At 40.4% G+C, this 12,771-nt stretch overlaps 1 protein-coding gene across 1 annotated transcript; it reads right to left on the bottom strand.

Moving 5' to 3' along the window:
- Window positions 1-5,615: 5,615 nt before the first annotated feature.
- Fid (fire dancer) lies at window positions 5,616-10,677 on the bottom strand. Its single transcript, XM_070663790.1, has 6 exons — window positions 10,509-10,677; window positions 10,223-10,326; window positions 9,952-10,143; window positions 9,696-9,841; window positions 9,458-9,584; window positions 5,616-9,226 (listed from the first exon to the last, which is right to left on the bottom strand). Exons 1-6 carry the CDS (start codon window positions 10,675-10,677, stop codon window positions 5,855-5,857), a joined length of 4,110 nt encoding a protein of 1,369 aa, XP_070519891.1. The 3' UTR covers window positions 5,616-5,854.
- Between the last annotated feature and the right edge of the window lie 2,094 nt (window positions 10,678-12,771).

Raw genomic sequence — 12,771 nt, 5'->3', positions numbered from 1 at the left:
GAAAATTCCTCGAATTACCCAGTACTCCAGATAGCACTAACACTTTGCAGAGTGAATTCAGGTATGTCATGCGTTAGAATTTAATTAGAGTACCCTCCTCTATCGTGAGGGACCGATTTTAGATTGCTCGAGAGCCTCAGTTAATTAAAAAGTGAGAAAATAGTCAAAATATAACTTTAACTTCAATGTGTCACTTATGAGATTTTTAGTTTTAATTTAAAAATACTTCTGCTTTATTTACAGGTTTGGCGCTTTGGGGACGAAAGGTTCGCGACGGAAACTAACCAAGGAAACCGTCCGGAGACTCGGGGAAGCCGCAGAAGTCTCTCTGACCATTTCTGGTGCAAGAGAAAATTCCTCGAATTACCCAGTACTCCAGATAGCACTAACACTTTGCAGAGTGAATTCAGGTATGTCATGCGTTAGTATTTAATTAGAGTACCCTCCTCTATCGTGAGGGATCGATTTTAGATTGCTCGAAAACCTCAGTTAATTAAAAAGTGAGAAAATTTTCAAAATATAACTTTAACCTCAATGTGTTACTTATGAGATTTTTAGTTTTAATTTAAAAATACTTCTGCTTTATTTACAGGTTTGGCGCTTTGGGGACGAAAGGTTCGCGACGGAAACTAACCAAGGAAACCGTCCTGAGATTCGGGGAAGCCGCAGAAGTCTTTCTGACTATTTCTGGTGCAAGAGAAAATTCCTCGAATTACCCAGTACTCCAGATAGCACTAACACTTTGCAGAGTGAATTCAGGTATGTCATGCGTTAGAATTTAATTAGAGTACCCTCCTCTATCGTGAGGGACCGATTTTAGATTGCTCGAGAGCCTCAGTTAATTAAAAAGTGAGAAAATTGTCAAAATATAACTTTAACCTCAATGTGTCACTTATGAGATTTTTAGTTTTAATTTAAAAATACTTCTGCTTTATTTACAGGTTTGGCGCTTTGGGGACGAAAGGTTCGCGACGGAAACTAACCAAGGAAACCGTCCGGAGACCCGGGGAAGCCGCAGAAGTCTCTCTGACCATTCCTGGTGCAAGAGAAAATTCCTCGACTTACTCAGTACTCCAGATAGCACTAACACTTTGCAGAGTGAATTCAGGTATGTCATGCGTTAGAATTTAATTAGAGTACCCTCCTCTATCGTGAGGGACCGATTTTAGATTGCTCGAAAGCCTCAGTTAATTAAAAAGTGAGAAAATAGTCAAAATATAACTTTAACCTCAATGTGTCACTTATGAGATTTTTAGTTTTAATTTAAAAATACTTCTGCTTTATTTACAGGTTTGGCGCTTTGGGGACGAAAGGTTCGCGACGGAAACTAACCAAGGAAACCGTCCGGAGACCCGGGGAAGCCGCAGAAGTCTCTCTGACCATTCCTGGTGCAAGAGAAAATTCCTCGACTTACCCAGTACTCCAGATAGCACTAACACTTTGCAGAGTGAATTCAAGTATGTCATGCGTTAGAATTTAATTGGAATACCCTTCTCTATCGTGAGGGATTGATTTTAGATTGCTCGAAAGCCTCAGTTACTTAAAAAGTGAGAAAATAGTCAAAATATAACTTTAACCTCAATGTGTCACTTATGAGATTTTTAGTTTTAATTTAAAAATACTTTTGCTTTATTTACAGGTTTGGCGCTTTGGGGACGAAAGGTTCGCGACGGAAACTAACCAAGGAAACCGTCCGGAGACCCGGGGAAACCGCAGAAGTCCCTCTGACCATTCCTGGTGCAAGAGAAAAATCCTCGACTTACCCAGTACTCCAGATAGCACTAACACTTTGCAGAGTGAATTCAGGTATGTCATGCGTTAGAATTTAATTAGAGTACCCTCCTCTATCGTGAGGGACCGATTTTACATTGCTCGAGAGCTTCAATTAATTAAAAAGTGAGAAAATAGTCAAAATATAACTTTAACCTCAATGTGTCACTTATGAGATTTTTAGTTTTAATTTAAAAATACTTCTGCTTTATTTACAGGTTTGGCGCTTTGGGGACGAAAGGTTCGCGACAAAAACTAACCAAAGAAACCGTCCGGAGACCCGGGGAAGCCGCAGAAATCTCTCTGACCATTCCTGGTGCAAGAGAAAAATCCTCGACTTACCCAGTACTCCAGATAGCACTAACACTTTGCAGAGTGAATTCAAGTATGTCATGCGTTAGAATTTAATTAGAGTACCCTCCTCTATCGTGAGGGATCGATTTTAGATTGCCCGAAAATCTCAGTTAATTAAAAAGTGAGAAAATTGTATGTGTTATAGGTTAAAAAAAGTGTTACTTTTAAAAAAATTATTTTCAGGCATTCAAGTCCAATTTTTAACTTTAATTCGGTTTTATTTAATGTAGTAGAGTGTTGTAATTACAATGTAATATTTCTCTTAACTGTAAATAATTTTATATTTCAGTTTTATGGTGACTGGAATGCTGCGAGGGTCAGAAAAGTTTTCCTGTGCTTCAGAACTCTGTGAAAAATGTTCTGCAGCATTCACGACGGTCCCGTTGGATTTTTTATGAAATTCAAACCTTCCTCTTGCTGCCCAAAGAGTTACAAGGCTCTACATCAACGGGAACTATTTTTTATAAGAGTATTAAAAGTGACAGGTATGTGTAATAGGTTTAAGTTTGAAGCCTGAAAAACAAATATTTCTATTTGTTTTTCAGGCTTTAAATTTTATAGGCAAAAGATACGTGACGGCAGCTAACCAACGAGACCATCCGGAGTTTTGGGGAAGTCGCAGAGGACTCACAGAGGACTGAGAGAGAACGCGGCCTACTACACCTCCCCGCACTCGACGGCCGTGAGAGGGGGAAATCACGTACGCTAGCCGCCGTCGCCATAGCGAATGCCATATCTGTCTTTCAGTATAAGTACGTATAGTTTGGATTATTGCTGCAGAGAGCTTATTGAGTAAAAAGTACTCGTGCCTAATAACACGTATTAATATTCACTCTGCTAAGCGCTCGTCGGCCATTGTTGATTGATTCTAATCCTGTTTTGTTTCCGCAGCCTTTCGGACGTCGAACACAGTAAGGTTATCTAAAAATGAATCTTTTCTCGACTATCTGCAGCTTTGACGAAAATCTGTATACGAATAAACGAAAAAGGATGAGGAAATAAGGTGATCAACAGAGAATTAATTATCAAGCGAATACTTTTGCTTGTTGGAACTATGCTTTCTGACGATTTTCTGTGCGTTTACGTCAGGAACACTTTATTTTACATATTTACACTGGTTTCTCTTCACGAGATTGCATCTTTGGTCTACCTTCTCTTTTTCTCCTTCACCCTCCTTCGTTCTTTCTCTCTCACTCTCTCACACACACTCACACACATACAAACATGCATTCACGCTTCTGATACACGTTTCTTTCTTCGAAACGGGTACGAATGAAAATCATTTCACAAATTAGAAAAAAACAGAACATCGTCGACTACTTGTTAAATGCGTTTGGCTAACCAAACGGTTCTCCGTAAACCAAAATAGTAGCCTGTGCCTTTTGATCAAATCGCCCTTTAACCAGTGATTCCAAGTTTATCCATTATATCTTAATGTGCTCCGTTACATCATTATGCGCCAAAAACCACGATATCCCGCCCAGTTCTTAAAAAGTTCTTAGTGTAACACTGTGATTAGCTTTAGCGATACCTGACGCGAGTATCTATTATATTTTTCGATATGAACTTCATGAGAATATATTTTATGATATTGTAAAATTCATTGATAATTTCATTACAGGTGTCCGTTTCTGACGCAAGAAGTTGCGCTGGTTCACCGGTTAAAGGGTCGCAATAAAAACTTAATTCTCAACTACATTAATTGATTGAGATAATAAAAATAACGAAGCTTATAGATTACATATTTATGCCCTGTTCTATGCGACGTGTGAGTATACGGTACCGTAAACGGATGCTTGGATCCTTGGATCTTCAATCACCGAATGCTCTTTTTGCTGCACGAATTTAAAACTCATCAAACGTTATAACGTGCAAATATTTTCTGTATGTTTCAGGATAAAAAGGAATTTCGATCTAGAAACTGTATAGACTGAAATATTCACGGATTTATGGAATTTTAAGTGAGGATTATGAGGAAATTGAAAATATCTAGAAAAATACATTTTTCTCAGCACTCATCGAACAAGAGGTTAGTAATAAAAATATTTTATAATTAAATAAAGTCAAGCAGTTTAAAGAATCAAAGGGTGAAGAATCCAAGAATATAAGCATTCAATCTTAGATCATTGGATCTTTGAATCCTTATATTCTAATATATATGTATCACGTATGTACGTACGTATGCCGTATGTGTTTCCACGTGTATGTGTATGTATGTGTATTAGGATGTCCCTTATTTAATTATGACCGATTATTGCAAATATCTCACGATATATATTTTTTATAATTATATAAATTTAAAATGCTATTACTCGCTTTAATGTAATTTTGTTGTCAACTTTGATGCCAACAAGTTTAATTCACTAATGCGATGTTCTTATCACTGCACAAAAATTTTTTTATAAATAAAGGATATCCTTGTACGTGTATGTACGCAGACACGTGTGTAAACGTATGCATGTATACATTTTTTGGAAGTGGAACGTTCGCATTATTGAGGTATATCTACGTTCAAGCGTTCGGATATTGTCGGTTCCTCGAGAAGCTAGAAAATACGCTCCACAGCCGGGAGTCAATTGCCGTTTCTGAATTTTTTCTGAACTTTTATGCTTAATACAATGTATATTCAGATCGCATCACTCTTCGAGAAAGCAAACATCCTTCGAGCAAATAATACTTTTCTCATTTTTTACTTTACATTGTCTCCGAAGAATGATGCTTTCTGTAATCGTTGTTTTAAGATGTGCGAATCTGATAAATGAAATGGACAGTCGTAAATGTCCCTGAAGTGAAGTTACGGCCAAGGGATATAGATATAAAAAAAGTCATTGCAGTAATTAATAAAAGCTAATTAATAAAATATAAAATTTGATAAGCATTTTTTAAATGCTTCTTATTTTGTTGCTGAATATTTGTCACAACATAATACATATAACAATTTAATTATGTCGATTTATTTGTAATATATTATATATTAATCTTTGTTATTTTTAAATTTTTGTATCGTATCACTTCAGTGACATCATAGACAGATATTTTCATGAGATAAACGTGAAAAGAATGTTCAACGAGCACAAAGCGATATTTCAATAGCGATATAGGTCGTTACAGAGTTTTTGAGAACGAACCATTAGAAAGTCAGCTCGTGATTAAACTCAACTCGTTAATTTGGATTATTATGAAATCCTTGAGCCTTTAAATCCTTGGATTCTTGGACCCCTGAATTTTGAGATCCTTGGACTCTTAGTTCTACGCATTTAGAGTCGTAAACCTCGCACTCGAACCGAGATTTCTCGCGTTTAACCATATTTAATTAATCCACCGGAGTGTACTGTGTGCCCCCAAAAAAGGAATCAGTACTTTTGATTTAAACGTAAAAATTCTTTCCAACGTGTCATTTCAAAATCCAAATTCTAAATGGTGCGGACCATGTTAAAAATTAAAACTGAAAAGATTTAAGAATGTATATTACCAGTTACTTAGATTTGCGATTTGTTTTTTTTTTTGTTTTTTTTTTTTTTTTTTTTTTTTTTTTTTTTAATAGGTAAAATTCAGAAACTATTTTCGATTGATAAGTGAAACTAAGTAGACGCGAATTTTCATAAAGTGAACCTAGTTGATCCCTTCTTTCTGACATCTCCTATAGAGACACCCGGTACAACTTTGCGAGGACGGCCGAGAACGAGTCACGGCAGCCGCTGGTCCTTCATATGATGATCCGTATTCGAAGTCATATAGTCCAGACCTGCACTTTTTCTGCAACAACGCACCAGCTGGCGTGGTCATAATATGATGAGATGATATGCAGGTTCTCGACGTACTTGTTAATAAGTTGATCCAGCTCGCCTTCCCGAAAGACGTGATAATATTGGTGATAGGTAATGGAACCGCCCCCGCGATCAGAGGGTAACGATTCCTGGGACGAGGCATTGCTCAAGGTGTCGGTGCTCGCGGTGACTAAACAGCCCGCGGTATCTCGTTTTTTTGCTTCACTCGACATCTCGTCTAATGAACGGCCACGCTCTTGCAGTCTTCGTCGCTCCACCGAACACCGACGAATGTTCTCCATATTCGGATTTGATGCCAATGACACCGTGCTGCCAGTTAATAATCTTGTTGTAGATTCCGTTTGGCTTCCATCGCTCAAGCTTGCCGTCGCGTTTTCTAGCAGAGAATCATTTGATTTTCCCGACAATCTGCTTTGAGAAGATCGCCACTTTCCAGCTGTCTTATCTTCGCACTCGAATTCGCCTGTTTTTAATACCATCACGAAGTCCATTGCATCGTCCGAATTACTGCGTAACAACGACGAAGTATTAGCGGAGCAACAGTGCTTTTGATTGGCTTTACGTCCTGCTTCCGATCGAATCGTGCTTTCGGCATTAATAAACGATTTTTTGGTATCACTTTCGAGATTACTATTGGATTTGAGATTAAATTTAGATACAAGATCAATTTCAGTTTTTAATTTTTCTTCGGATTCGCGATTGAGTCTGAACATTTTATCGTATTTAGATATGAATGTACTTTTGGACTTTGTTTCGGTTTCGTATTTAGAATCGCATGGAATTTTTTGGTCGTATTCAGACTTCAAAACGGCATCCTCGCAGAGAGCTCTAGAAGATTTAGATATCGGTTTAGATTTAGCCACATTAGCAAACTTGTTGTTTTTACTGCTATCATACGCTTTGTTCACGATCCATGAAGTCTCCTTGGGTACTTGATTATATTCATTCCAAGAAGTCGCGATGTCCGATTCCGCGTTTGTGTTATTTTCCGCGACGTCTGATAACGACGACGTTGTTCTCGGTGTCTGGCAGGCATCGAGAAAATCGAACGACGAGTTCTGGCAGTACCGACTGATATCTCGTATAAGATCGCTGGTCGATTCGTCAGCGTAACCGCCTAGATCTACCGAAGCAGATTTACAATCCTGCTTTAAATGCGCTCGCGTTCGCGCGTTTGACTGTGACCAAAAATCATCGTTATTGTGCCATTGTGCTTGTGAGAATTGTTCTACTTGGGCTTGATTATGTTGAATTGCTGTCTCAACGGCATCTTCTAGTGAACTCGCTACATTAGCAGCGGCTTCCAGAAGCCTCATAGACTGCGAGGAAATCGATCCGTTATCTAGAGGAATGCGCGACGTAGAATAGATTGTGTTGGTTTTTAAATTATCTTGAGAAGTATTTCGCATTTTGGTTTCCACAAGAGGCGTATTATTTTCAATATCCGCAGATAGATTATTATGCAGAAGATTCAGAGATGTGTTTAAATCTTCGAGTAATGTTATTGTTCCTATACTCAGTGATTCATCGTCGCATATACTACTTTCAATTTTTTTCGTGCTTTTTGATACGTCGTCTTCGTTAGATTTAATAAGACTTTCGTCTGTCTGTGCGTTGTTTTTCTTCTCTTCTGCTTCCTTCTTTGCAATATACCGTTCATCTGACGTGACACTAATTACCGAGCCGACTGATTCCGGAGACGAGACACCGCTGGAATCGCTATCCAAGTCATCAGTTTCCGGATTGAACAATTCTAATGATAGCAAACGTGGTAGTATTCTCGAGACTGTATCCACACGATTCGTAGCCGCCGTGGAAGCACGCCTAACCAGGGGAATTGCCGGTTTTGAGCGTGTTGCAAAGCCCGGTTTCGCGATTAGTAGCTCTTTGATCTGATTCAGTCTAGCCTTTCGACTGTCGTCCTCACTCACAACTGACTCACAAACGGTCAGATCCTTATCGTAAACAGTAGGTATCAACGCCGTGGTGTCCAGTTCTGTGTCTAATTCCGTCGATTCTGGCATGAGATGTTCTTCCGACACCGGTGAAGAGTTATCAGACGCATCGCAAACAGTCGGCACATTAGGCTTTATCACATCACCGTGATGCGTGATCGCACTCGAATTTATCGTAACTGATTGCTGTTTCAGTAATGGTGATACGCCGATCATTTTTAATCTAGACGATTGACTGTCCAGCGGCTGCTTCATACGTGGCGACGGCGGTGCGGACGTCGTGTTAAGTTGCAATGCTGCCGGTCGCGGCGCGGAAGGAATTTCATTGACCAAAGACGACACTGGCGATGCCGGGACAACAACGTCCTGTTTCGGCACGTAAATCACAGATGCAAAACTGTCTTCGGAGTCTACGCTGGTGTCACTCTGCAGACTGCTGTCCTTGGATGAATCCGAGCCGTCTTCACGTGAAAGACGACGTTCGACAACCTCAATGCTACGTTTTACCAACGTCACTGGTTGTACTTTATTGTCCGTTAGCTTCGACGCTGCCGTTTCCGTCGTCGCTGCAGATGTCGATTCGTTCTCGCATGATTTCCATCCCTGCAGCATTCGAACAAAGCCATTCTTGATGGACATACTAGAAACTTTCTCGATATTCGTTGTGGAACGCTTGATTTTATTAGTGAGTCCATCTTTTAGCAATTGGAAGCGCCGACTGGCACTAACCGGGCTGATCGAATCCTTGAGTGCCTCGAAAGTTCGCCACTTGCATATAAGCTCCTCGTTCAGCGACGCTTGCTTCATGATATTTCGACGTACTCGCTCCTTCTCCTCCAGTCGTTCCGTTGACATTAGTTCCTCGTTCATCGAGCTTTGCTTTAATGGTATATTACGCTTTCGCAACGACTGATAAGAGAAATCCGGGAGGTCCTTGATCAGATTTTCAATGGCAGTGTCTTCAAGATTCTCCAAACCAATTTCCTCTACGTATGATTTTTGCTTCACTAACCGTGGCTTTGAGCCACTCGACGACGATGAAACCGATCTTTCATCCAGGATTAACTCCGATGTTGAGTAAAAACCTGGGATGCTGGACCGGGAACGCACCAAATCGAGCCGCTCAATCTCAAGGATATCGCCCAAGCTTTTAGATTTGATACTTAGGGTGTCTGTGGAATGCTTATTCGTCATAGTTAGCGTGTGCGTCGTATCCACGCGGCGCAGCTCGATCGGTAGCTCGTCCACATCGGTCGTATCCTCAGCGTCGTAGCGCCGAGGCCGGCTCTTTGTACTGCTTTGCCAACTTCCAGGAAGCCATGCACGACCACTACCTCCGCGTCTGCTTCTTGCTAATTTCTGAAATAACCATGCAAATCTGCTCATCATGGACAACAATGCATTATATATAATTTTAAAGTAGAAATTAAATATAAGACTTTTAAATTTTCTATCCAATATTTAGTTTCGAAATAAAAAACAAGAAAACAATATCACATATTTTAATTGATTTTTCAAGTATTCTAGTTTAAAATTATATTTGTAGATAATTATTTTCTTAATTTTTTTTTTTTTTCTCTCATCAATTACCTGTAATGCTCGACGGAAACAGCTATAACAGGTTTCATTCGGACTAGAGAGACTGCTGGTGGATGGTGACAAGCTGAATATCGGATCCATCCAATAACTCTTGCTTTTGCATTTTCGTTGGCTATTTCTGTAACAAGTAATCGTGATAGTTACGATCTATATACGACATCTATAGAAAATTGGACGTGTTATATCAATCTTAATAAATCCCTGGTGAGATAATTTATCAAACACTTACTTTTTGGAGAATGATGGATGTTTCTGTGCGGTATCATCCTCTCGTTTTTCGTTACCGTCCGATTCACTCGATTGCTTCGTCCCATCTGATGCTGCACTCATACAGTACGATTTGGGCCACGGTATTAAAACATCTTGCGACTCAAACTGCAAATGTATATATTAATAATATAATTCAGGCATTTAAAATATTAATTATTAAAGGAAAAAAATTGAAAGAGATTTTTTAAAATTGATTAAGAGATAATATTTTTCACCTTTCTATGCTTTTGTTCCATAGCCCAAACGGATATGACGAGTCGGCCTCCTATCCTAAGGACCCGCGCTAACTCCTTCAACGCGAGTACCCTTCTCTCCGTGGTAGCAAAATGATGCACCACGGCGATCGACAGTACAGCATCGAAGCTCTCTTCTCGGAACGGTAGAGCCAAATTATCGCAGATTAGAACCTTATTGCACATAAACAAGTAATTCTGTGAGTATTATATTCAATAAGTTATTCTATATATAATTTATATGTACACGCACCTCGTTTTCCTTCTCGCGAGCAATGTCCGTGAAACGCTTGCATCGATCTACTCCTATTTTGAAAATGCTGTGATTTACGCTGAGATATTTTCCGTTGCCGCAACCTAAATAGTGTCAACGTAATATATAATATTACACGGAGAAGCAATCTTATTAAACGGAATATAAACTGTATTAATTACTTGCCACGAACACTTGGCCAGAATTATGTCTTGACAAGCAATTACAATACAAGTAAAACTTATTTTTCAGAAAGATTGTCTTACAAAAAATATTTTTAACTAACCGATATCACAGACGAGGGCACCCGGTTCGAGTTCTTGAAGAAACTGATATACTCGTGGCCAGTGTTTGCTTTGTGTGGTCTTTTCGGCACATTGCTCGTATACTTCGTGGACATAGGCTTGCTCTAAGGCCACCGAGCGAGCTGCATGCTCTCCGTCGCTCTCAGACATCCCTCTCGCTAAGGTAATTTACCTTCGTCCACATGTGCGCTCACGATGCTGCACAAAAACATTTACTTTTTTAATTAAGAGAATCAGAAAGTAATTAAAATCTCAAGACTGAAAGCACTCGAAGATTAGGAGAACAAGAATCGTAAGATAAGATCACAAAGATCTAATAAAATATCAAGGTATTAAATTAAATGGATTATTTTTCAATATTAACTCCGGATATCAAAACGTTAATAAATTATTTTGTTTTTTTACAACTACTTGGGAGGATGTCGAATAACGCATATGATTTTTGAATTGTCTTATGCACGATTTTCGGACACAACAGTACGTGTGCACGCACGTCGCATTTTCTTTCAAAGACCAATCTCGCAAGGCGGCAAACATCCACAATAGAACAACTCCTGCAGCAATCTGAGTATCAGTTTGTCGGGCCTCAACTTCTCTGTATTTTCCGTTTTTTGGACTCGATCCGAGCGGTACCGCAAACGAGGCACCGTATACACTCGGCACCATCGCAAAAAGCCGCCAGTATCTTCCGTGCGGATGAACGTCACGATTGCCCAGAGAGTGCAGAGATTTCGAGATTTTTTTCTGGTGTGCAGATAGAGCTGGCAAACATCCAGAAACGTCATGAGATCAACGACGCTCCTTTCCATGGAGAATTACGTTCGAAAATTGAAAGTTGCACAGAGCTCTTCCGAATTCGATGACCGAAAACACCGGAGCACCAATCTACGGGGTTTCAAAGGGAAATCGGAAGTCAAAAATCGCGATCAAAAATAGCGACCGATCCGATCCTTTAAATAGATCCTTTGGCAAGTGTCACCGAGCGGAAAATCCGCCTGGCGCGAGGGCTACTCTCCACTTGCATCGCCGCCACCCCCGCATTGTGTGATGTGGCGAACGCCGTCGGAGGCAGGTGGACCGACTTCAAAGAGCACACCCTTCCCCACAGTTACCATCCCGCGATTCCCCCCTCGCGCGACGCGGTACTTTTTTTTCATCTTTGTCGCGTGCGAGCGAGCGAGCGAGCGAGCGAGCGAGCGACGAAAGGGCCAAGTACATGTGTGCGTTGTCGTTCACAGGCTTCCAATACGCGACTGCGCGGTGAATTTATTCGATATCCCCCTTTTCGCATAACTGGGTTATTCTCTCTTGATGCACTAGTTTAACTAATTTAAGGATGCCACCAGATGCCTCGTGCGCGACGACTAATGTCAACCGTCGTCACTCAACGCAAACGAACGAACGGCCGGCGGATGGCTGGCTAGATAGATGGATAGATGGACAAGCGGGCGGGCGGGCGGGCGGGCGGATGTACGTCGACGTAATATCGACGTGCGCGCTGTTGCTCCCGCTTTCGAGGGATGCGGCGGCGGTGCAGCAGCAATGGTGCATGAGATGCGATTATTAATTGGCAAAAGAATTCTACAGGAACTCATTCTCAAAAAAAAAAAAAAAAAAATAGAGTAAACGTTCTCTTTTTTAAACGCCTCTTTTTTAGACTCTCGAACTTGAGAGAACATAAAATCTTTTATACATAAAAATAACGTGCAAAATGTAATCTACGTTTGCCACCTCTCACTTTCCAATCAATTTCAGAGATTGAGTTATTGTCAGGCTCCACGAGCCTGTGTCACGAAGAAAGAGAAAGAGAGACTCGTCTACATGTTACTAATGACAACGATTTATAAATAGAATGTGAAATGAATCCCACGCGACTGTTTACGTCATGAAACCTGTCTGTTCAAGGACTAAGGGCCGATTGAGGTAAATTGCAAACTTATTTAATTGTCCGTCGCTTAACATAAAAACACGCGAGAAAATATCAGCGCATTTTAATAACTTTCTATTTTTTAATTACAGGTTTTTTCGCTGCCTGAATCTTTGAAGGGCACGAAATGACCGAGAAGTCGTGCGCTTTGTGGCGTAGAGATTTCCGCAATGTGGAATTGCACATGACAAATGCTTTCCACCCCCTTTTCGACGAGGACGGAGAACCACTGTGCCACCACGGGTAGACTATGCACTACGTAACGGCTGGGTTGTAACTGTGTTGGTCTCAACGGCGTGGGTGGTACGTAGAGCAAC

Source organism: Cardiocondyla obscurior, linkage group LG01 (genome assembly GCF_019399895.1).
Source record: "Cardiocondyla obscurior isolate alpha-2009 linkage group LG01, Cobs3.1, whole genome shotgun sequence".
Lineage (NCBI taxonomy): Eukaryota > Metazoa > Arthropoda > Insecta > Hymenoptera > Formicidae > Cardiocondyla > Cardiocondyla obscurior.
The sequence above is the reverse complement of the archived record's forward strand: the minus strand, read 5'-3'. Positions and strand labels throughout refer to the sequence as shown.

Bases quoted from the DNA above. Each gene is read 5' to 3' on its own strand.
- Fid (XM_070663790.1), bottom strand. From the start codon at position 10,677: ATGTCTGAGAGCGACGGAGAGCATGCAGCTCGCTCGGTGGCCTTAGAG. The intron at 10,327-10,508 runs GTTAGTTAAAAA...GACACTATTTAG, and splicing joins TGCCCTCGTCTGTGATATCG to GTTGCGGCAACGGAAAATAT. The intron at 9,842-9,951 runs GTGAAAAATATT...ATACATTTGCAG, and splicing joins TGGAACAAAAGCATAGAAAG to TTTGAGTCGCAAGATGTTTT.